The 24,037-nt window shown below is 45.2% G+C and overlaps 2 protein-coding genes and 1 long non-coding RNA gene across 3 annotated transcripts; all 3 read left to right on the top strand.

The window, feature by feature from the left end:
* Positions 1-1,346: 1,346 nt before the first annotated feature.
* LOC134227965 (uncharacterized) lies at positions 1,347-1,858 on the top strand. The gene is made up of 4 exons (XR_009983804.1): positions 1,347-1,420; positions 1,479-1,548; positions 1,611-1,677; positions 1,736-1,858. It is a non-coding gene; the product is annotated as an uncharacterized LOC134227965 (long non-coding RNA).
* A 1,499-nt stretch (positions 1,859-3,357) lies between these two features.
* LOC134222243 (uncharacterized) lies at positions 3,358-10,116 on the top strand. The gene is made up of 4 exons (XM_062701385.1): positions 3,358-3,406; positions 3,649-5,815; positions 6,567-7,795; positions 8,003-10,116. Exons 1-4 carry the CDS (start codon positions 3,358-3,360, stop codon positions 10,114-10,116), a joined length of 5,559 nt encoding a protein of 1,852 aa, XP_062557369.1.
* A 6,404-nt stretch (positions 10,117-16,520) lies between these two features.
* Positions 16,521-17,608, top strand: LOC134223654 (uncharacterized). Its single transcript, XM_062702842.1, has 3 exons — positions 16,521-16,790; positions 16,891-16,951; positions 17,032-17,608. The coding sequence occupies exons 1-3, from the start codon at positions 16,525-16,527 to the stop codon at positions 17,224-17,226; spliced, it is 522 nt and encodes a 173-aa protein (XP_062558826.1). The 5' UTR covers positions 16,521-16,524; the 3' UTR covers positions 17,227-17,608.
* Positions 17,609-24,037: the final 6,429 nt, after the last annotated feature.

Here is a 24,037-nt window from a genome sequence, read left to right as displayed (position 1 = left end):
CGTTACAACAAGAACAGCGAGTGGACATATTTTGGATCATGTCGTTTGTTCGGGACGAATTTCAAACGATGTTATCAATGAAACAGTCATAAATGATCTAAGTGATCACTCTTTTATTGTGTCTCACTTTAATATAGAAAATGTAGTGACTAGACACATCTTAACGAAAAATATTGTTAATCATGAGCGCTTGAACGACTTATTTGCCGAGAATGTCGGGCAAAGTCAAATGACTGGTAGTGCGAACGATAAACTGGAGCATGTGATTAGCTCGTACAAATCTTTGTTGGCCCAATGCACTAAGACAGTAACAATGAACGCAAAACTGAAAGGCCACTGTCCATGGATGAACTTTGATCTCATGAAGCTGATCCGAATAAATGAGAAAGCATTACTAGAGTCCTATAAGAAGAGTAACGTCATATTCCACTTTTGACAGGTCTCCTGCTCGTTTGGAACGCGCATTTGTATGGAACTGACAGCTGATCCTGTTCCAATTTTGACACTTGACGACACTGTTATTATAGTCACTGTAAGCATTACGTAATCACCACCGCTGTCCAGCAATAGAAACTAACGGCCGGATTTTAACTGAACCTGATAGTATCAGCAAGGCCTTCAACGAATATTTCTGCAACATAGGATCATCATTAGCGGCCAGCATTCATAGTGATTCTGACATCCACAAATTTGGCACACTCGAACCACATCGAAATTCCCTCTACCTTTACCCAACAACCAACAATGAAGTTTTGATACTGATTAATAATCTAGACATTAAAAAATCAAGTGGCCCTGATAATATAACAGCTAGTTTCGTTAAAACCCACCACCAATTCTTCGCTCAGTTGCTAACGGATGTCTTCAACGAAATTGTTCAAACTGCTAAATATCCGATGTGCCTCAAACTTGCTCGAGTAGTAGTTGTTGCCGCCGGCCGCAAAGGGTTACCTAGGCGAACGCATTCGATAGGAGTAGCGAACGCGCTCCACTTTGTTGTGTTGTTGCTTTCGCATAACAGCAACACATAGCAGCAAGCGATACGCTGTATGCGGGAGAGACGAACAGATTGAATGTTAAGGTGGTTATACAACAAAGCCACAAATCGGCCATCTTGAAAACCACTTGCCTTTTCTAGTGATTTTCAAGAGCACGAATTGAGAGGACCACAACATCCATGGAAATGAAACATCCGTAGATCGTTTGCTTACTTATGCTAAACAATCGACTTTAATTTTAGCATTGTACGGAAATTATTACACTAGATTTGAACTTTTGATAATAGGAGCAGAAAACCGTGTGGTGAATTTAAAATTCACCAATTGGCTTGATTGTATAATCACCTTAATTGTGCACTGCAGAGGCAGAAGATGGTGTTTCGTTCATCGTAATTTGTTCGTGTTTTGAGAAGTTGAAGATTGTAAAGTTAATAATTGTGTTATTTATAGAATTGTATTAATTGTTTATTTGTCTTAAAGATTTCCTGTTCGCCGTTAATCGTCCGTCTCCCGCACAGTAGGTGTGTTTGTTCCACTACTGTTGCTAACTGTGAGTTTTAATTTGAATCGTATCAGTATGAACGTTTGTGATAATTTGTTCAATGTAATTAGCTAATTAGATCGCCGCGAGTCCGGAGGTAGATGTTTGTCTGTTTATACCCGGAAGGAAAACTAGATTGTAAGTTGATTTGTATAGTTTGTAAATGTTAATTCTAATACTGTAAATATATTTTTAGTTGAGTATCGTTTGGAACAACATACTGTGAAATCGTTTTTCATTCACTCCCGGAGGGCGTGAACATAAGCTCAAAATCTACCTGCCGTAGTATGACGACATACAAATAGAGTAGAGTGGGGCAAGAGTACGCACTTAGTTTTCAATCGATCATGTGGCCCTTATGAAGCAAGCTTCTGCATATCAACTCTGTGTCGATGATTCATATACTCTTCCTTTATGTTACCCAGTGGAAAAAATATTGAAATTGTTGAGATTCGTTTTAGTAGAATCCTTATTGCAAGACAAGTGAAAAACGCACTCTTACCCCACCGGTGGGGTAAAAGTGCGCATCGGGTGGGGTAAGAGTACGCATTTATCCAATCATGTACTTTAAATATATATTAACACTAATAAGAGTTAATAACATTTAATTTATGTTTAATGAGCATATATTAGGAAATGTTTAAAGATTACGTAACTCTTAAAGGGGGAGGGGGTCCTAAAAATGTGCACTTTCATACGAAAAACCATTGTTTTTATATATATATACAAAACACTACAGAGGTAAAAATATATATCAGGTTTCGCGTGGCGTATACAAAGGCATTTTCCTTAAAGAAAGTCCACCAATCACGTAACGTAAAATTTGGCTATTTCGTCACCCCTCCCCCCCCATTTTACACTACTTGTATGAATCCTCTAAAAATTATATGGATCGTCACACATCTTGCAACCCCTCCCAGCTAAACATTGCGTAATTTATGAATGTTTATTTTGATTAAATGAAATTATCATTTAGATGAAATTGTGTTTTCGTACTATGTTTAGGTGTACAACAAGTCCCAATACAATTTCATTATTTCGCTTCAGTGCTTTGTTCGCTAAGTCCTTTCTAACACTGAATTACTGCAATTTATCCTAAAAACTTGTGATAATTTCGAATTCTGTCCCTTTTTCTTAGTTGTGGATCTTTACGCTTTGGAAGAAGTCTTATTTCGACCGGAGATACGGGTTTGACATCATAATTTGAAAATTCATATGCGTACTCTTGCCCCACCTGTTCCTGCGTACTTTCACCCCACAGTCCCAAAAAATATTCAAGTAATGGTTTTGACTTCTTGGAAAACCAACCGGATTGGTGTTCTGTACCATAAAGTACTCTATACAATAGGTTATCGAAATGGTATAATGTTCACCTGATTGAACGTATATATGGTAATGAAATACTAGTTGCGGAAATCCAACTATTTTTAGCAAAATGACCAAAAAGTTATCTAACTCCATATCTTCCTTGTTGTTTATTCAAATCGTTTACAATTACACATGATAATGGTTGGCCAGAATACCTGTCAAACTGATGCAGTGCTGCTAGTTTATCTTTTTTTATTACTTCAGAAAATCGAAAACGTACTCTTACCCCACGCGCACTCTTGCCCCACTCTACTCTACCCGTGCTGCGATCAAGGCGAGGACTACGATGCCAGTGTCCTGTGCGATAAGTGTCGTGAATGGTACCACTTCGAATGTGTGGGCGTCGACGACAGTGTGGCCGAAGTCGTCTGGTACTGTGGAACCTGCCTAGGCGAGGATCGTTCCATCCGTGCTTCATTGGGTGCCCCCGGCAAGACCGCCATTTCTCCAATGGTATTTGCACATCGCAGTCGAACAGAGGGTAATGGGCTAGCGACCGGTAAGTCAAGCGAGACGAGATCGTCAAGAAGGCAGATTACTAGGGAACTAGCGCAGGAAGACGACACTGAAAGTGATGAAGAAGGTGATAATATCAACCAAGTAGAAGAACAGGGACAGTCTAGAATAAGCGAGAAACACGTAACCAATGAAGAAGAAGAAGGAGATTATAATAAATATAGTAATAAAGGATTGTTACGTGCTTTAACAGAGACACTCGATCGGTATCGTAATACTGTCAAGCGCTCCGAGTCGGTTCCGATGAAAGAACCCAGTCGCGTTCGGGAAAAAGTGAAGAAAAGTGCAAGTCAACAAAAACTCGAGCGTTGAGAGAACTACGAGAACTGGAAGAATGGAATCGACTGGAGGAACTCGAGGAAGAGAACCAGCGCAAAATCCTGGAATTGGAGCGGAGGAGAATTGCCCGTAAGAAGAAGGTGATCGAGAAACGGTCGGAATTGAGGATGATTATCGAGGTGGAAGAGAAGGTCGGCGATTTCGTTTTGAACGAGGAGGATTTCCCAGATTTGGATGCTGCGGAAGCTGGAGTGGAGAGGTGGCGACCGGAAGAGAAACTTCCGGGGAATGTACGGCCGTTCGAGCAACGGAGCAATACAAGGCCACCAAAGTTGCAGCCGTCAACGATGCTGTCGTCCAAGGATAGATGTCCGAGGGAAATTCCAGTGGTTCCTAACGTAAGACTGGCGCGGCCCACCTTCGAGAATGAAGTCAACCTTCGGTATTCGTTTCGGGATGATGTGTCGGTCGATGAGCGAGACTCCGGATTACACCAGGCGGAGGCGGGGCCTTCGCGATTGCAGATAGCTTCGAGACAGGTATTCCCAAGGCGACTGCCACGGTTCAGTGGTGCCGCTGAAGATTGGCCAATGTTTATCAGCGCCTACGACCAAGCGAATGTGTCCTGCGGATTCACCAACGCTGAAAACTTGGAACGCCTACAGGAAGCATTGGAAGGGAAGGCATTAGATACGGTACGAAATCGACTTCTTCTTCCGGAGAATGTACCATCAATAATGGAGAAGTTGAAGAAACGATTCGGAAACCCAGAGGTGCTTTCAACAAGGCTGGCGAAACGGGTTCAACAACTGGAGGGACCCAAGGTGGAGAGTTTGGAATCGGTCATTGAATTCGGGAGCGCTGTGGAGGAGTTTACTCAACACCTGAAAGCAGCTGGCCTCACGGATCACTTGAAGAATCCCATCTTGATGCAAAGCTTGGTCCAGAAGTTGCCGTCGTATTATGCCATGGAGTGGGTGGACTACAAACGACGAGTCCACACAGTCGACTTGGAAACCTTTGGCGACTTCATGGAATGTTTGGTTGAAAAGGCGTTAGAAGCAACATTTGACAAGGCGGAATTGAGCGAGTGTTCCAGAAAGCGGGAGAAATCAAGAACAAAGGCTTTCGTAAACTCCACGAATGCAAAACCCCGTCAACTCGTCGAGAAAAAGTCGCAGAACGTGCAAACCCGAAATATGAACTGCTGCGTTTGTCATAAAGCAGGGCATTTCGGAAGAAATTGCCAGGAGCTGCTGAGACAGACTGTTGGGGAACGGTGGCAGACAGTGAAAAGGCTGAACCTATGTCCGCTCTGCCTGTACGACCACGGAGATCGCTCATGTCGAATAAGGATGCAGTGCAAGGTAGATGGATGCCAAGAAAAGCATAACGCTCTTCTCCATGGACGTTCTGGAGGATTATCGCGAGTACAAGCGCAGTGCAACAGTCATCTCCGGTCTGAGCGAGCAGTGTTGTTTAGAATTGTTCCAGTAACGTTGTATAACGGCAAGAGAAGGGTCAGTGCGATAGCATTCATTGACGAAGGGTCGTCAATTACCATGGTGGACAACGAACTAGCGGAAGCGCTGGGCGCAGATGGTCCAGTAGAACCGTTGCAGATGAGCTGGACGAACGGTGTACAACGTACGGAGCATCAGTCCAAGAAGGTGTTATTGGCAATATCCGCTCGAAACTCATTGAATCGGTACGAGTTGTTGGAGGCTCACACCGTGCATAGGTTGGATCTCCCTGCTCAGAAGTTGGATGCTAGGAAGCTAGTTCAGGAGTTTGCACACCTCGAGCACATCGATATCGATCCTTACGAGAAAGCTGCTCCGAAGATCTTGTTGGGAATCGATAATCTCCACCTCATCGCCCCGCTAGACTCCCGAGTAGGAAAGCCTGGAGAGCCAGTCGCTGTTCTGTGTAAGCTTGGATGGACGGTGTATGGTCCACGTACAAACGTCGTAGGCAACGTACATTTCCTGGGGCACCATCGATGCGCTTGTGAGGAATGCAGTCAGGCAGATAAAAGGTTGGACGACGCGATAAAACAGCATTATCAGCTCGAAGAGGTCGGAGTATCGCCAATACGCCTTGAATCGAAAGGGTCTGTTCACAAATTACGTAACACTTTTGAGGGGAGGGGGGAGGTTCAACTTGTGTTATACTTTGTTACACTAAAAGGTGGGGGAGGGGGTGGGTACTACCAAATGTTACGCATAACGCGAATAAAAATTTATTTGAATGTTTTTTTAAATCACTGATTAAAGTATGACTGACATTTGTATTTTTTTAATTCTGAAAGACAGCCAGTTTTGTTCGAAAAATTGTTGCTAAATTTCGAGGCTTTTTTGTCTCACGTATTTTATTATTAGATCTAACAAACCAAGCTAAAGTTAATAGAGGCAAGAGGGTTTTCATTGTAAACAATTGCATTTTAGCTCAGCCAGTTCAATTTGAAAATTATCGTTATCGTATATTAGTCATTATCGAAATTAAGCACATAGCGGGACTGATATGCGTTAAAATACCAAGCGAATATTATATTTCTCGACAAAACAGTTCCGCTAAACTATTTTAATGGCCATGGTCGCAAATTCTATTTTCGTTTCTACTAGCTGCTTTCTTAATATCCTTGGTTTTTCATCATGTGCCGTCCCTATTCTAACAGTGTTAAAAAAATACCATAACCCACATGCTTCAGATGCTCCAGAGAAGAAAAAAAATCTGCCTTTAAAATTTTCACAGTTACGCGTTATATGGGGGAGGGAGGGGGTACTAAAAATGTTACTTTTTGTTACGATGGGGAGGGAGGGGGTCAAAAACTCGGATTTTTGCGTTACGTAATTTGTGAACAGACCCAAAGAGGATCGACGAGCTCGTGGAATTTTGGAGAAGACAACCCGGAGGGTGGGCCAGAGATTCGAGACTGGACTGTTGTGGAAAGAGGACGAGATCCATTTCCCCGATAGTTTCAACATGGCTATGAAGCGGATGCGAAGTCTGGAAGGTCGAATGAATCGAAATCCGGGGGTGCGCGAAGCCCTGCAGAAACAGCTGAATGACTACCTAGTCAAGGGTTACGCACATCGCATCACTGAACGTGAATTGAGGGAGACTCCGAGGAATCAAGAGTGGTATTTGCCGCTGAACTACGTGGTCCATCCGAAGAAACCTGGAAAGGTGCGCTTGGTCTGGGATGCGGCTGCGAGGGTGCAAGGAGTGTCATTGAATGATAAGTTGCGGAAAGGGCCGGACATGGTTGCAGCACTATCGGCCGTGATCAACAGTTTCCGTGAGAGACGAATCGCGTTCGGAGGTGACATAAGGGAAATGTTTCACCAGGTACTAGTACGTCCGGAGGATCGACAGGCACAGCGGTTCCTTTTCCCAGGTCCAAATGGGGAAGTGGAAATCTTCGTGATGGATGTCGTGATTTTCGGATCGAATTGCTCACCCTGTTCTTCACAATTTGTGAAAAATCTGAACGCTCAAGAACACGCTGGTGAGTTTCCTGAAGCGGCGGATGCTATCATCCGTAAGCATTATGTCGATGATTACTTCGATAGCGCGGATACTGAAGCGGAAGCAGTGAGAAGAGCTACCGATGTGCGGCATTTGCATGCCAGAGGGGGTTTCGAGATCAGGAACTGGGTCAGTAACTCGAAGGAAGTTTTGCGGCAGCTCGGAGAGGCGGATAGTATAGTGAAGGCGCTAGAAGTGGACAAGGGTAGTCAAACGGAGAGAATTCTTGGAGTGCTCTGGGATCCTGAAGAAGATGCATTTTCCTTCTCCACGGAGATTCGGGACGATCTGCAGCCATATGTTCGAGAAGGTGCCTGGCCTACGAAAAGGATCGCGTTGAGATGCATAGCTAGCATGTTTGATCCCAAACAGTTTCTTGCTCCATTGTTGATTCACGGGAGGATCATAATGCAGGATCTGTGGCGTAGCGGAATCGGCTGGGACGAAAGGCTAAAAGAAGAACACTACAAGCGGTGGCAGCAGTGGACAAAGTTGTTCTATCTTATCGACGGAATACGAGTTCCTCGATGTTATCTCGGAGGATTGGATTCGAAGAATAGAGGTAATAAACTATAGAGGACGATTGTCGCTGTGGTTTCCCTTGTTATCGTCCCCAAACATGTTGGGTACCTATCTGTCAAAACGTTCTGATTTTTCCTTTGTTGACATTTAGTGCCCTATCCTCGCCAGCAAAAGATGTTTCGCCAGTGACGACAGCGACAAGCGTCCTCTATAGTTTATTACCTCTATTATTCGAAGGCATACGAAGGGGTGCAACTTCACGTTTTCACCGATGCTGGAGATGCAGCGTATGGATGCGTCGCCTACTTTATATTCGACTACGGCGAAGTCATTCACTGCGCATTCGTCGAAGCGAAGGCAAAGGTGGTACCGTTGCAGTACTTGTCCACTCCGAGGAAGGAGTTGGAAGCTGCAGTCCTGGGTGCACGATTGGTCAATTCGATTTGCGAAAACCATTTTTTTCCGGTGAAGAGAAGATTCCTGTGGTGTGACTCCGATACGGTGGTTTCTTGGATAAAGTCCGACCAACGAAGGTACAAACCCTTTGTCGCCCACCGGATAGGAGAGATAGTCAGCATCACAAATCCAGAAGAGTGGCATTGGGTGGGAACGAAATGTAATCCTGCCGATGACCTGACGAAGTGGGGCAAGGGAACGGAGATCAAATCGGAGAGCCGATGGTACCGTGGACCTGATTTCCTATACCGAGGAGAAGAAGAGTGGCCGAAGCAGGATCGTCTGCGAGTTGAAGTAGCCGAAGAGCTCCGAGCGAGCGTGCTACTACACCATATTTTATTGCCCGATAGCCTGATCGAGAGGATGTGCCATATCTCGCGTTGGCCAGTGATGGTACGAACGGTTGCTACGGTATTCCGTTTCATTTCAAATTGCCGTCGCCGTGTACAGAAGAAGCCGATTGAAGCTTTATGGGGGAGTAGCAAGCGATCCGGAGTACGAGGATTCCCGAGCGTTGAAGTGCCGTTACAACAGAAAGAATATCTGGCGGCGGAGAATCTTTTGTGGAAAGCTGTGCAAGCGGACCAGTTCGCCGATGAAGTGAAGACCTTGTGGAGGAATAAGGAGCTGCCGAGCTCACAAGCAATACCGCTCGAGAGATCAAGTGCGTTGTATCGTCTGGCACCGTTCCTGGATGAAGACGGAGTTATTCGCATGGAAGGTAGAACCGAAGCAGCGGAGTATGCACCGTTCGACGTCAGGTTCCCGATCGTTCTACCAAGGGACCATGCAGTGACGACGAGGTTGCTGGAGCACTACCATCGAGAGCATGGCCACAGCAGCAGGGAGAGTGTTGTGAACGAAGTTCGGCAGCGGTTCTACATACCCAGGCTACGGGTACAAATCGACAAGGTTATGCGAGCATGTACTTGGTGCAGTATTCGGAAGGCAAAGCCATCTGTGCCGAGAATGGCACCCCTGCCGAGGCAGCGCTTAGCAGCGAGGGTCGATCCGTTTGCCTACGTAGGTATCGACTACTTCGGGCCGCTGGAAGTGTCCATTGGACGAAGGATGGAGAAAAGGTGGGTAGCACTTTTCACGTGTATGACAACGCGTGCGGTACACCTGGAGGTGGCGTACAGCCTTACGACGGAGTCGTGTAAAATGGCGATCAGGAGGTTTGTGAAGCGACGCGGCAGTCCATCCGAAATCTTCTCCGACAACGTCACGAATTTCGTGGGAGCCAATCGAGACCTAATGAAAGAGCTAAATGCGGGATGTGGAGACACATTTACCAGTGCGAAGACCAGGTGGACGTTTAATCCTTCCTCAGCACCACACATGGGCGGAGCTTGGGAGAGAATGGTACGCTCGGTGAAGGAGGCAAAGAAGGCGTTCATCGATGGCAGAAAGCTGACGGACGAAATATTGCACACCGTGCTGATTGAAGCGGAGAATCTGGTGAACTCTCGTCCCCTCACATACGTATCCACGAACGTGAAGGAGGACCAAGAAGCTTTGACGCCGAATCACTTCTTGCGCGGGCGTCCAATTGCTGAGTGCTTGCCGCCGAGGAACTCGGTGGAGCTAGCTGATACGCTGCGGAGCAGCTATAACCGAGCGCAGTTCTTGGCGCACAAATTTTGGGATCGTTGGCAGAAGGAGTACCTGCCCACACTGAATAGCAGGTCGAAATGGATGGTCGACCAACGTCCAGTTGCGGTTGGAGACCTAGTGTTCGTTGCTGACGGCGAAAAGCGGAACGTTTGGGAACGAGGTATGGTGAAGGAGGTGTTCACGGGAAGTGACGGCCGAATCCGATCGGCGTCCGTGCAAACCTCAAAGGGAGAAAAGGTCCGGCCAGTGGCGAAGCTGGCTATTTTGGAGCTGAATTGTGAGGAGTAAACCCCGTCCTGTACCCGAGAGAACCAACCACAGGGTTTACGGGTGGGGGGATGTTGCCGCCGGCCGCAAAGGGTTACCTAGGCGAACGCATTCGATAGGAGTAGCGAACGCGCTCCACTTTGTTGTGTTGTTGCTTTCGCATAACAGCAACACATAGCAGCAAGCGATACGCTGTATGCGGGAGAGACGAACAGATTGAATGTTAATTGTGCACTGCAGAGGCAGAAGATGGTGTTTCGTCCATCGTAATTTGTTCGTGTTTTGAAAAGTTGAATATTGTAAAGTTAATAATTGTGTTATTTATAGAATTGTATTAATTGTTTATTTGTCTTAAAGATTTCCTGTTCGCCGTTAATCGTCCGTCTCCCGCACAGTAGGTGTGTTTGTTCCACTACTGTTGCTAACTGTGAGTTTAAGTTTGAATCGTATCAGTATGAACGTTTGTGATAATTTGTTCAATGTAATTAGCTAATTAGATCGCCGCGAGTCCGGAGGTAGATGTTTGTCTGTTTGTAGCCGGAAGGAAAACTAGATTGTAAGTTGATTTGTATAGTTTGTAAATGTTAATTCTAATACTGTAAATATAATTTTAGTTGAGTATTGTTTGGAACAACATACTGTGAAATCGTTTTTCATTCACTCCCGGAGGGCGTGAACAGTAGTATTTTCAAGTCTGGGAGTCACAAAGATCTCAATAACTACCGCCCTGTTTCCTGTTTATCGGTACTGGATAAAATCATTGAAAAATTGTTGGCTTCAAGTGTTTCGGTATTCAGAAAATAAACATGCGTACTCGATTATAACGTCTATAAAACTGTCTTTGTTATAAGAAAATCCAACACACACATAATTGCATGTCATAGGGGCACGTCAAACTATTATTACATATAGAGATTACAACATCTTCCCCTTTATCCAAGCAACAATAAAAACTATTCATTTCATCACGTAGTCTCGGAAATTAGTAGGCATTTTAACATCTCTCTTGGGTTGGCTGTTAATATCCGGGTGCGTCATCATTTCGGCCATCGATGCTCGACTTGTGGTCACTCTTCCCGGTGTATTGAACTCGCTTGAACACGGTTCCACTGATGTGTTTCCAGAAAATGTGGGCAGCATAACATCGTTTGGTGATTCTGCGGATAACAACGGAGACGGTAATTGATGTGAATCACTTGGTGCTCCAGAGGTAGAGCTTGCAACTGGTTTTGGTTAAGCAAAGTCCTCGATGTTTCTCGGCTTAAGGTGTACCGCATCTCTTCTATACACGGATCCGTTTCTTTCCACCAAGTATGAGCGCTCACTCAATTTTTCCTTTATTTCACCTGGCACCCAAGATTTGTTAACATCCGGGTTTAACTGGACATATACAGGACAACCGGCTTGAAGCGAAGGTAGATGACGAACCGATTTGTCATATTGATATTTCACACCTTTCGCCGATTTGCCTGGATAGCTTCTGGTACATTAGGAATAGCACATGGCATGAGATTCTTAGCAGACATTGGAACCTCGCACCTTGTGTTCCGGGAAAATAATCTGGACACTGGACTAGAACCCAGCTTGTTTGGTGTGTTCCTCCAGTTTAGTAACATCAACCAGAAATCTTGCTTTGAATCATCTGCTTTCTTGATGAGCTTCTTTGCAATTTTCACAGCAGACTCAGCTTTCCCGTTGGCTTGTTGGTGGTAAGGGGCCGACGTCACATGCTCAATATCCCACTCTTTAGCAAACTGGACCATCGCACTGTTTACAAAATTACTGCCATTATCGGACAACATTCGTTGTGGCTTCCCATGACGCGAAAAGTTTCTTTTGCAAACATCTACCATAGTGTACATCGTTAGATCAGGTAGCAAATCCAGTTCAAAATAGTCGGAATAGTGGTCTACTGTAACGAGGAAGTTTCTAGCCCTGCCCTTATAATGAAAAGTGAACACATCCATTGATATGAACTGAAATTGGGGCACCGGAATGGGATGTGTTAGCATAGGTGGCTTACATTGGGAAGCTGAATATTTGACACAAGTATCACATTGCGAGATAGCATGTTTGATGTGATTTGACATACCAGGCTAAACAATATGTGCACGTGCTAGTTTCAGTGTACCTTCTACGCCAGAATGTGCCATATGTACCCGGTCAATCATGGAACGCCACAGTGAGGGAGGAATTAAAATTTTCTCGTTCCGAAACACCAACCCATCTTGAGTTGATAATTCATCCCGGTATTTGTAATACATTTTAGCGTGACCAGGAACTTGATCTATGGTTTGCGGCCATCCTCTGCGTACATATTCCATAACATTTTGAAGAGCTTCATCACAAGCCGTATGATGTATGATCTCCGAAATGCGTTCGCTGGATACATTTAGGCAATTTGTGAGATTGACTTCTTCCACATCGGCAAGTATTTTGTACACGTACTGCTTTGCATAATCATCCTGATTGAGAACATCGCTAGGTGCTCTGGATATAGCATCCGCTACCACATTATCCTTGCCTTTTACATATTTGACCGCCAAATTGTATCGCTGCAATGCTAACAACATGTGTTGCAAACTTTTAGGGGCGGTGAGAAGAGGTTTGTCAAAAACTCAATAGCGGCTTGTGATCAGTTTTCACGATGACTTCGGGATTGCCAACAATCAGCTGATCAAAGCGAGTACACGCAAACACGATAGCCAATAACTCCTTTTCTATTTGGGCATACCCTCTCTCAGTCTTGGTGAGCGTCCTAGAAGCGTAACCAACAACTCCCTTGGATTGATACACTGCTACTCCTAGGCCATAACAACTAGCATCACATTCTATGAACAGTGACTCCGTGCAGCTATAGTATTGCAAAGCGGTATGATCAGAAATAGCCAGTCTCACGTTATCAAACTCCTCCCTCTCCTCCGATGTCCATCTCCAACGAGAATGTTCTGAAATAAGCTTCCTAAGCGCAACCAGTTTACTGCTCAAATTTGGAATGTACCTTGCTAGGTAGTTAACCATTCCTACAAATCGATGGACTTCCTTTGGCGACGTGGGCACAGGGTAGTTTCGTATCGCCTCTACTTTTCGTTCATCAGGTTTCACCCCTTCGGAAGTGAGAACGTGACCAAAGAAATTGACGGACGTTTGGCACAAAGTAAGCTTCGCAAGGTTGAGTTTTATGCCATTACTCCGAAGACGAACAAGCAATTTCTCCAGTCGTTGGTTATGGCACATTAGAGCTTCTTCAAAAGTGTCCCCCGCTCCTATTAATAATATGTCGTCCGCTAAGCATTCAATGCCATCTAATCCCTGAAGAGCTTCTTGCAATTTGGCTTGAAATATTTCTGGCGCAGATGAGATTCCAAAAGGCATCCTGAGCCATCGATAGCGTCCAAAGGGGGTCCAAAAAGTAGTAAGTTTACTACTGGCTTCATCCAATTCAACTTGCCAGAAGCCCTTTTTAGCATCCACCGTTGAAAATATCCTCGCTTTGCCTAGCTCAGGCAAAATTTCATCCAAAGTTGTGAATTGAAGGTTTGGACGTTTGAGGGCTTTGTTTAATGGTATGGGATCCAGGCAAACACGAAGAGAATCCGCACCAGAGGAATTTTTCTTCACCAAAACTAAATTACTCACCCAATCGGTGTGTTTTGACTCCTTTTGAATGATGCCATCGTTAACCAGCTGATCTATTTTACGCCGCAAATCGTCCCTAAAGGCAATAGGAATACGACGGGGAGTTTGTATCACAGGCTTCACTGACTCATCAATTTCCAGCGTGACGGCACCTTCCATCTTCCCATAGCCTTCGAACACATCACGATAGTTCTTCACAACAGCCCTAGCGTCTTCACGATATCGGTCCAATACTGGCGAAGAAACTGGGTCACGATGAACAGCATTGCAGAATTTTACCAGACCCAGGGTGGTACACATAGTGACCGATAATAGTGGTGCATGACTCATGTTGACAACTTGGAATACCACCCTGTATCGCTTACTCTTATGCTGACAAGAAACTTTAATTTGCCCCAGTACTTCAATCGATGTTCCGTTAAAGGCTCGTAGGCGGCACCTTGACGTATCCAATTCCGGATGAGCTCCTCCCGACAACTTTTTCAACCAGTCGATACCAATAATGCTTGCTCTGGCACCAGTATCTAGCTCACAGCTAACAACCTTCCACACGTTTCCGAATTTCAGTGACAAATCCGCCAGAACAGCACCACCTCTGGCAGAGTTGTCCGTAATTTTCCCAATAATTGCTTCTTCCTCTTCTTGAATCCAGATTTCCTTTTCTTCATCTGCGTCGTATACATCAACTGGGCGTTCGGCTCTTGATGACGATATTACTGCCTTCACTTTCCTTCCACTTTTTGGTTTACTAGATGACGATCCGTTCTGTTACCCGATAGCTATCTCCGAAGCTAGGGAAGGGAGACAATTACAGGGTCGTTTACCTTAATAATCTCACACCACACCACTCAAATTCACCCGCATTAGGAGCATACACACGTGTGTTGCGCGACACGTGCCCTCTGGTGTGGCAAGGCGGAAAGGTTGCCAAAAAGTATCGTACAGAACAAGAAATGCTCAAAAGCTTACCGAATCAGAAAACTCTATACCTGACCTCTTCGGGCGAGGCTTGACGACTCCTTTACGAGTCCGGAGAAACGAATGCAATTAAAGAACAGTGGAGAAGAAACCTCAGGGAATGCTTGCTCTGAAGTAATGCTACCTACACAAAGATTTCGGTTTTACATGCTATTTATTGGCCTACATCGGCCTTATCTACTGTGACGTCACTACAACATAGGGGTACTCATCACTTTCTGGTCTCCTCGGGCATCGAGTTTCGGTTGACGATTGCATGCGATTACTGGGCGGTTGGTGGTAGGTAGCTGCTGGCATTCAGGGGTCCGACTTTTCGATGGCCGGGCTGCTTTTCGGTCTGGTTCGTTGTAGGGTTGAGGCTTCGGCACGCCGTGGTACAGCGAGGGCCACGGAATGCTTACTGGTTCGCCTCCGGTATCTTCGTGGGCTGCTCTCACCGTAGAAGGGATGTGCGGTTCGTTCCTTAGCCTCCGTCGGTTGCTTGCCGTTGGTGGCGACTCGATGATAGTCTGTAGAGGTCGGAATGTGGCTTCGGACAGCTTCCGGGACGAGGTAATCGAACCGTTCCTTGGCTCGGCCGAAGACGAAGGTGCTTGCGGTGTGACACCGAAGTCGATGAATGGCCACGAGATCGACGCACGTTTGGCTCACAGCGATGGCGGATTAGTCGGCCGGCCTTGGGCCACCGGGTTGACAAAATGGCCGCTTGCAGGGCGAAGGAAGACCCAACGTCTGTCCCAGACCTCGATTCGACGAACGGGAAACACGTGCACTGCTACAGAAGGCCACCGAACTCCGTATTACTCTGCCAAGCACAAAGAAAAAGAAAAGGCCCCTATACGGACCTGCTGCCATAATTAATACCCCCGTGACGTCACATTTGTATCACTTGTACATCGAGTATAGCTAGACAAACAAAATTACCTTTTCCTTTTTGAGTTTGATGGTTTTTTTATAACAAATGTATCTCTTATCACAATTGTGGTCAAACGTACTCTATAGAAAGAACAATATAATGCTTAGCAATGGCTGCCACATAGAAACACTGCTTTTTGTAACTAACCGTACTACAATAGCTTTAATCTTTCCCGTACTATTGCTCTTTTGTCGAACTAACTTTCGACCACTAACTTTCTGAACAGCACTACTAGAGAAATCTTCTTTACTAAACTGTGTCAAATTTTCAATTTACTTTTACTTTTCCGACGCGCACTACTATTCCCGTATGAGGTTGGGGACAGACTAGCCTGATTCGGGATAAAGCTGAGCTTTTTAATATCAAGGAAAGTACGAGAGAACAACGAAATATGCCGAAGTCGGCGTTATTCTACCATTCTGGCATCCCTTCTCTCATGCGACAACGGAGAGCAAGTGAACGAAATGGGTGAGCATTCTACTTTTTTATGCTCACGCTCAAACCGCTGTGCATAAATTTGTGAGTGACGTGTGTGGTACTCATTTCGGTATTCACCATCTCATATTGGTGAGATGTTTTGTCTCCCTAATACGAGATAGATACATTACATGGTGGGCTTGATGGACGGGAAACTAATGCTTGCGGAGGAGCTGCAATCAACATTTGTAGCCGCAGGTTACATTACCCCATCACCCTCCTTTGAAAAGTGTGTTGCTAATTTTCACAACTGAATAGTTATCGTGTATTATACATTACGACATAAATCGATAAGAAATTTATGTTGAATTATTACTGCTTAAGGGCCACCTTGAGTCTGCCATTTGCCTTCATCGCACTCACGATGAAGCAAAGACACTCAATTAGCCTAGCGAAAGTTGAGAATTGTCAAAACGTCAATGTATGTTTACTACTCCGCACGACGAACGACGACGATGTATCCGACGAACTGTGCACAATGTTACGTTTTCTACTGGATTTCCAGCAGTTTCCGCGAGTTTCCCGACTGTTTACGCGAATATGTGTCCCCGATGGGAAGTTTCCTCAGCGCGCATGAATCAGCGATCCCGGTATTCTTTTATATCAGTCGCACCGTCATTCGAGTGTTTAGTGGGTCAGCTGATAGAGAGAAAATGCTATCGGAGATTGTTTCGAGTTTTGCCAGGTAAGTTTCTATCTAGTCATTATGTAGTAGTTTTCATCGACTATATCTTTTGACCTTGACCTTCCAATTTATACATTTTTGTTTTCATTCTACTTCCTAGTTCCCGGGTGATCAATCCGAGTTGTAATGTCTTTGCTGTCGTCCGGACGACTTTATTAATGGTGAGTGTTTATCAATGAAACGACTCACCTGAAGAATTGAATGAATAGTGTACGACTATCTTTTTATTTATTTCTTTTAGAATTCTGGCTTGAGATCGCAGACGGAAAATACACCGATATTTTTACCGGATTCGTCTGCCAGTTCGTACGAGCTTGTTCCTACGCGAGCTAGGATGGTGCAGGGAACGTACAAGGAATCGAGTTTGGCGTTGTACGCGTCCGCTGCCGACGATTGTCGAAAATTCCGACGAAACACCCTTTGGCCGACCACATAGACGGGAGCAGCTTGTTTCGCGGACCGTAAATTGTAGTTTTTTATATTTTTTTCGTGACTTTTTCTGAGATTTTTTTTAACCGTTGAATAAACATGGTCATCGATCCTTCCTTTCTTTTCCAGTCTCCCATCCTCCGAACAATCCTCCTTGTCCCGGTCCATCCTATGTTCCTCACCAGTTTCAACCATTTCGTGTCCGAAAATTACCCGATAGGGTGAATAACCAGTTGATGTATGGGGGGTGATATTTAAACAGTGTTCGATCTGAGATACACGCGTGTCCCAGATCTTTTGGTTATCCTTGACGTAAGACCGGATGCACGCGTTGACCGTACGGTTAAGGCGTTCCACCGGGTTTGCCTGGCTATGATGCCGAGCATTTTTCCAATGTTGAATATGATATTTATTCAGCAGAGCTTTAAAATCTGAAGAAAGAAAAGTCGAAGCGTTGTCGGTAATTATGAATTCTGGAACCGAATATCTTCGGAACCAGGATTCTTCGAGGATTTTAGTGACCAGAGGAGCGGAAATCTTTCTCACTGGGGTAAGTAAGCACCACTTCGAAAATAGGTCCATAATAACCAGTAGGTGAGTATTGCCGTTTTTGCTACGAGGCAAAGACTGAATAAAATCCAGGGCAATTATTTGAAACGGTTTATCAGTTAACCTGGGTCGTCCAGGTTCCGGAACTTGCGACCTATTGGCAGGTTTGTTCTGCCGACACAAGGAACATTTTCGGACGTAATTTCTAACGTATTCTTGCATTTTTGGCCAAAAATACTTTTTTTTAATTAGGGCAAGTGTTTTCTCAACCCCTAGATGCATTTTATCGTCATGCTCTTCGACGAGAACCTTCTCTCGAAGCGATGCAGGAACACAAGTCTTCCATGTGAATCGATAGTCTAAGAGGTCGTCTTGTGAGGGTAACATTTTTTTAAGAACTCCTTGCTCTATCCGGAAGTCTTTGAACTTCTCCGGGTCTAATTGAACTTTTTTTTTAAGCGTCCCATACCAGCTACCGTCCGCGTCGGAGATTTGTAACTCTTCGACGGATCTCGATAGAGCATCTGCCACGATGTTGTCCACCCCTCTGCGGTGTACAATGGTCATTTCGTACCTTTGCAGCTCTATACTCCATCGGCATAGGCGTGAAGAAGTGCGCCAGCTGCTTCGCATTATATATGTAAGTGCGGAAGCGTCGGTATAAACAGTAAACTTGCTGCCCTCCACATAGCATCGGAATTTCTCGATTGAATTGAGGACCGCGAGGCCCTCTTTTTCGGTCGCGCAATACCTTTGCTGTGGGGTGGTCAGCTTCTGCGAAAAATAAGCGACTGGTTTTTCGATTTCCTCCTGTGTTTGCGTAAGTACGCCAGCGATTGCCAAATCGCTCGCGTCGCAGTGGATGGCAAATGGTTGGTTGAAATTTGGGTTGGCCAAGATAGGGGCACTTATCAGAAGTTCCTTGATTTTGTTGAAAGAAGCTTCTGCTTGATCATTCCAGGAAATTGTTTTAGGTTTGTTTCTAAGCAGATCTGTAAGCGGCTGTGTGTAGCTACTATAATTGGCCAAAAACCTTCTATAGTAGTTACACATACCTAGAAATCTCCTTAGAGACCGTAATGATGAAGGGCGTTCGAAATTTACAATCGCGGCTACTCGGTCGGGATTTGGTCTCAGACCCTCTCGTCCTAAAATGTAACCTAAGTACGTCACTTCAGCTACGCAAAAATGGGACTTTTCAAGGTTTATCGACAGATTGGCAGCTCTCAGTCTGGATGCAACGTCTTGAAGTATGGTCAGGTACTCCTCAAACGTTTCGCTAATGACGATGATGTCGTCCAAATAGACGAATACGTTTGGTTCCAGCTCACCCCCGCCCAGCACTCGGTCCATGAGTCGTGATAGTGTCGCGGGACTATTTACTAAACCGAAGGGCATCCGGGTGAACTGGAACAATCCCCGTCCCAATACCGAGAATGCAGTAAACTTGCGAGACCTAGGATGCAGAGGTACTTGCAGAAATGATTTAGATAGATCTATTGTTGTAATGAAATTGGCATGTCCTAGTCTGCTCAAAATACGGTCGGCATGTGGGAGGGGATAGGAGTCCCTGACCGTACGTTCATTTAACTTCCGTGCATCCAGACAAAGGCGCACTGTGCCGTCCGATTTATCTACAGGGACCAAGCGCAAAGCCCAGTCGCTGTAGGATTTTTCAATTATTTTGCATTCCAGCATTTTGTCGAGCGCGTGGTTGATCTGTTCCTGCTTCTTTGGTGAAGTGGGAAACGGGTTAACTCTTGCAGGGGGGAGCTTTTTGGCTTCCTCCGTAAGTTCAATACGGTGACTAATCCACCCAGTGTTATCTAACACCCCGTCTGAAGCTACTTTGAACAAGGTTTTTACTCTACCTAATTGAGCTTGTTGCTCTTCGGACAATTCAATTTCTGGGCCGCTGGTGGATAGTGAATTTTTCGCCTCCACATTCTCATCGACCATCACTTCTTCTACCTGAGATTGGCCCACAGTGGGACGAATTTCAAATGCTCGCCAAAAGTTCATTCCAAGCAGGATTCTTCTTTTAAGCGAAGGAGCTACAAGGGTTTCAATAATCTTAGTAGTTCCGTTAAATGTAACTGGCAGGTGAACTCGACCAGTGACTTCCAGTTCCTGTCCATTCGCGGTGCGTAGACTTACATCAGACGGAAAAATTTTTAGTTGACATTTACGTATCAGGCTATTTGCTCCAAAACCAAGAATGCTTAAGTGTGCCCCGCTATCTAACAAACCTATGAGAGGAATCTCAAAGATGGATAGCTTAACGAACGGCCTATTATCATTTTCGATGTTAATAATCGCTTCTTCAATTTGGAAATTATGGGTATGTACGTAGTCAGAAATAGACACTCGATCGAACCCTTGGTTCTGAAGAGTATCTGCTACTTCGGTAGTGTTGGTAAGGGACATTAGTTTTGGTTGAACTGTCGGCCCTCTGCGACAGCTTTCAGTTCGTTTTTTGAACAGTTAGGGCATGAAGCTGTTTCCACATTTTTGAAACCACACTTATGGCAACATCTTTGCCTTGGACGATCACAATCTCGAGTGTGATGTCCTTTGGCAAGACAATTTAAACAATATTTGGGAGTGGGTTGGTTAAATTGGGAAGGCATCGATAAACCACTTTGTTGTTTCGACTGCGGCGCGTTTTCAGATTGTCTCCGAGGTGGATGGTAATCCTCATCCGACCCCCGAGGGAAGGACGACGAATTTCGGAACGTACGCGATTTCTGTTTTCCGTATTCGCTCTTAGGCTTTGGTTTAGGATTCGTTTCCGCGCTGAGTTCATTGACTTGAGAAGGCTTACCGCGCGTGTTCGATGGTTCATTCGGTTGATTCTGGTATTTAAACCAGTACGTGGCGTCGAGACGCCTACCGAACTTTTTCAGGTCAGCGAGATTGTCGATTTCCGAGGACACCGCATGTCCTTTATAATCCGCGCGCATGTTTCGGAACACGATTTCGAATTTGCGGCGTTCAGTCATAGGTCGGGTTAACGAATTGAAAATCTTCTGTAATTCCAGAAAATAATCATGAAATGTCTCACGTGGACCCTGTTTTCTCGAGATTGCCCGTACTTCCGTGGAGTGATCGTGGTCGGGGCTCAAGAATTCCTTCTTGAGCTCCTCTTTTAGTTCTTCCCACGAAGTAAAATCTTCGTTATCAAATCCCGTCATGAACCACGTTTTCGCGGCACCACTAAAGAGATGTATCGCGGACCGGAAGAGATCTCTGTTGGACATGTTTTCTGACTTCGCATAAAACTCCACTTCTCGTAGAAATTTCATAAGGCTTTGACCGTGATCTGACCCGTCGTATTTGAGCTTCCAGTCTGACACTGGTCGCCGTTTCCCCGATTTGAGGAAACGCTTCTTTTCGCGTGACGAATTTCGCGGTTCATCTGAGGACCAACCAGCTTCCGTACTGGAGGCTTTTTCCGATTCTGAACTCGAGCGTTGAGTGTAATTCTTAGACCTTCGCGACGATTTTTTTCGAGAGTCCGACGATTGTACGATTCCCTGCACCCCCCCATGAGAGTTGGATCGGATTGCATTAGACAAAATCTCCGATGCTTGTTCCCTAACCATCTGCTGAACCCAGTTTTGAATTTGTGGATCGCGCATAAACCACTGTTGAAGGGCAAATGGCGTGACATTTGACCCATCATCTGGTGAATTGATTTGGTTTCGCGGAACATTCGTTGTTTTGTCGTTTCGTGATCGCGTGTTTGACCCTTCTCCGAGCGAATTGATTTCTACCTCGTTAGGGGTGGGAATCTTATTTGGCTGTTTTCCGTTTCCCGACGCGTTTTGATTTGCAAAATAGATTAGAAATTGACTGATTCAACTTCTCCATCATGTCATTTGAACCGGCGGTCGCGTAAATCGAGAAATTATTATTGAATGTTTCGCGAATGCAAACCAGTAGCCCGTCAATCTCCGCAAGTTCTTCGTCATTATCGGTAATTTCCGTTAACCGCTTGGTTCGCTTAAAAAAGTGAGCCAATCGCGTTTTTAAGCTTTCGCGTATCCCGTCAAATTTGTTCTTCGGAGCCAGGAAACTCCTAATTTCCTTGACTTTGGCAACAATGTGCTTAATCTCGGTTTCTATCGGAACGTCGTACAGCGTAATGTCAATACCGGCGTTAGGATCGGTTTTTATGTGATCTTTTAAACGTCTCATCAAAGCCGCGCGTGTTTCCGTTTCCGTGTAAGGGAGACCACGAATCACAAGTTCATACACTATTTCTTCACGTTCGAGATGATGTAGTAATAAATTTTGGTATAATAAATCGAATTCTACGTCCATCGCGATTGACGAATTGATTCTACTGTTCTCAAAAAACTCTTCGTTTGGAGGACGAAGCAAAATTAAACAGGAATCTGTTTTTGCTCCTCCTATAAGGGGGGAGGGGTGAATGTGGAAAATATTGAATTTTAGCTGGGCGCCAATTGTTACCCGCTAGCTATCTCCGAAGCTAGGGAAGGGAGACAATTACAGGGTCGTTTACCTTAATAATCTCACACCACACCACTCAAATTCACCCGCAACAGGAGCATACACACGTGTGTTGCGCGACACGTGCCCTCTGGTGTGGCAAGGCGGAAAGGTTGCCAAAAAGTATCGTACAGAACAAGAAATGCTCAAAAGCTTACCGAATCAGAAAACTCTATACCTGACATCTTCGGGCGAGGCTTGACGACTCCTTTACGAGTCCGGAGAAACGAATGCAATTAAAGAACAGTGGAGAAGAAACCTCAGGGAATGCTTGCTCTGAAGTAATGCTACCTACACAAAGATTTCGGTTTTACATGCTATTTATTGGCCTACATCGGCCTTATCTACTGTGACGTCACTACAACATAGGGGTACTCATCACTTTCTGGTCTCCTCGGGCATCGAGTTTCGGTTGACGATTGCATGCGATTACTGGGCGGTTGGTGGTAGGTAGCTGCTGGCATTCAGGGGTCCGACTTTTCGATGGCCGGGCAGCTTTTCGGTCTGGTTCGTTGTAGGGTTGAGGCTTCGGCACGCCGTGGTACAGCGAGGGCCACGGAATGCTTACTGGTTCGCCTCCGGTATCTTCGTGGGCTGCTCTCACCGTAGAAGGGATGTGCGGTTCGTTCCTTAGCCTCCGTCGGTTGCTTGCCGTTGGTGGCGACTCGATGATAGTCTGTAGAGGTCGGAATGTGGCTTCGGACAGCTTCCGGGACGAGGTAATCGAACCGTTCCTTGGCTCGGCCGAAGACGAAGGTGCTTGCGGTGTGACACCGAAGTCGATGAATGGCCACGAGATCGACGCACGTTTGGCTCACAGCGATGGCGGATTAGTCGGCCGGCCTTGGGCCACCGGGTTGACAAAATGGCCGCTTGCAGGGCGAAGGAAGACCCAACGTCTGTCCCAGACCTCGATTCGACGAACGGGAAACACGTGCACTGCTACAGAAGGCCACCGAACTCCGTATTACTCTGCCAAGCACAAAGAAAAGAAAAAGGCCCCTATACGGACCTGCTGCCATAATTAATACCCCCGTGACGTCACATTTGTATCACTTGTACATCGAGTATAGCTAGACAAACAAAATTACCTTTTCCTTTTTGAGTTTGATGGTTTTTTTATAACAAATGTATCTCTTATCACAATTGTGGTCAAACGTACTCTATAGAAAGAACAATATAATGCTTAGCAATGGCTGCCACATAGAAACACTGCTTTTTGTAACTAACCGTACTACAATAGCTTTAATCTTTCCCGTACTATTGCTCTTTTGTCGAACTAGCACTTTTAACTTTCGACCACTAACTTTCTGAACAGCACTACTAGAGAAATCTTCTTTACTAAACTGTGTCAATTTTTCAATTTACTTTTACTTTTCCGACGCGCACTACTATTCCCGTATGAGGTTGGGGACAGACTAGCCTGATTCGGGATAAAGCTGAGCTTTTAATATCAAGGAAAGTACGAGAGAACAACGAAATATGCCGAAGTCGGCGTTATTCTACCATTCTGGCATCCCTTCTCTCATGCGACAACGGAGAGCAAGTGAACGAAATGGGTGAGCATTCTACTTTTTTATGCTCACGCTCAAACCGCTGTGCATAAATTTGTGAGTGACGTGTGTGGTACTCATTTCGGTATTCACCATCTCATATTGGTGAGATGTTTTGTCTCCCTAATACGAGATAGATATATTACATGGTGGGCTTGATGGACGGGAAACTAATGCTTGCGGAGGAGCTGCAATCAACAT

Source organism: Armigeres subalbatus, chromosome 3, assembly GCF_024139115.2.
Source record: "Armigeres subalbatus isolate Guangzhou_Male chromosome 3, GZ_Asu_2, whole genome shotgun sequence".
In the NCBI taxonomy this organism is placed as follows: Eukaryota; Metazoa; Arthropoda; class Insecta; order Diptera; family Culicidae; genus Armigeres; species Armigeres subalbatus.
This window is presented reverse-complemented; position numbering and strand designations above follow the sequence as displayed.

Bases quoted from the DNA above. Each gene is read 5' to 3' on its own strand.
- LOC134223654 (XM_062702842.1), top strand. From the start codon at position 16,525: ATGTATGTTTACTACTCCGCACGACGAACGACGACGATGTATCCGACG. The intron at 16,791-16,890 runs GTAAGTTTCTAT...TCTACTTCCTAG, and splicing joins ATTGTTTCGAGTTTTGCCAG to TTCCCGGGTGATCAATCCGA. The intron at 16,952-17,031 runs GTGAGTGTTTAT...TATTTCTTTTAG, and splicing joins TCCGGACGACTTTATTAATG to AATTCTGGCTTGAGATCGCA.
- LOC134222243 (XM_062701385.1), top strand. From the start codon at position 3,358: ATGGTATTTGCACATCGCAGTCGAACAGAGGGTAATGGGCTAGCGACC. The intron at 3,407-3,648 runs GTAAGTCAAGCG...AATACTGTCAAG, and splicing joins GGGTAATGGGCTAGCGACCG to CGCTCCGAGTCGGTTCCGAT. The intron at 7,796-8,002 runs GTAATAAACTAT...AGGCATACGAAG, and splicing joins ATTGGATTCGAAGAATAGAG to GGGTGCAACTTCACGTTTTC.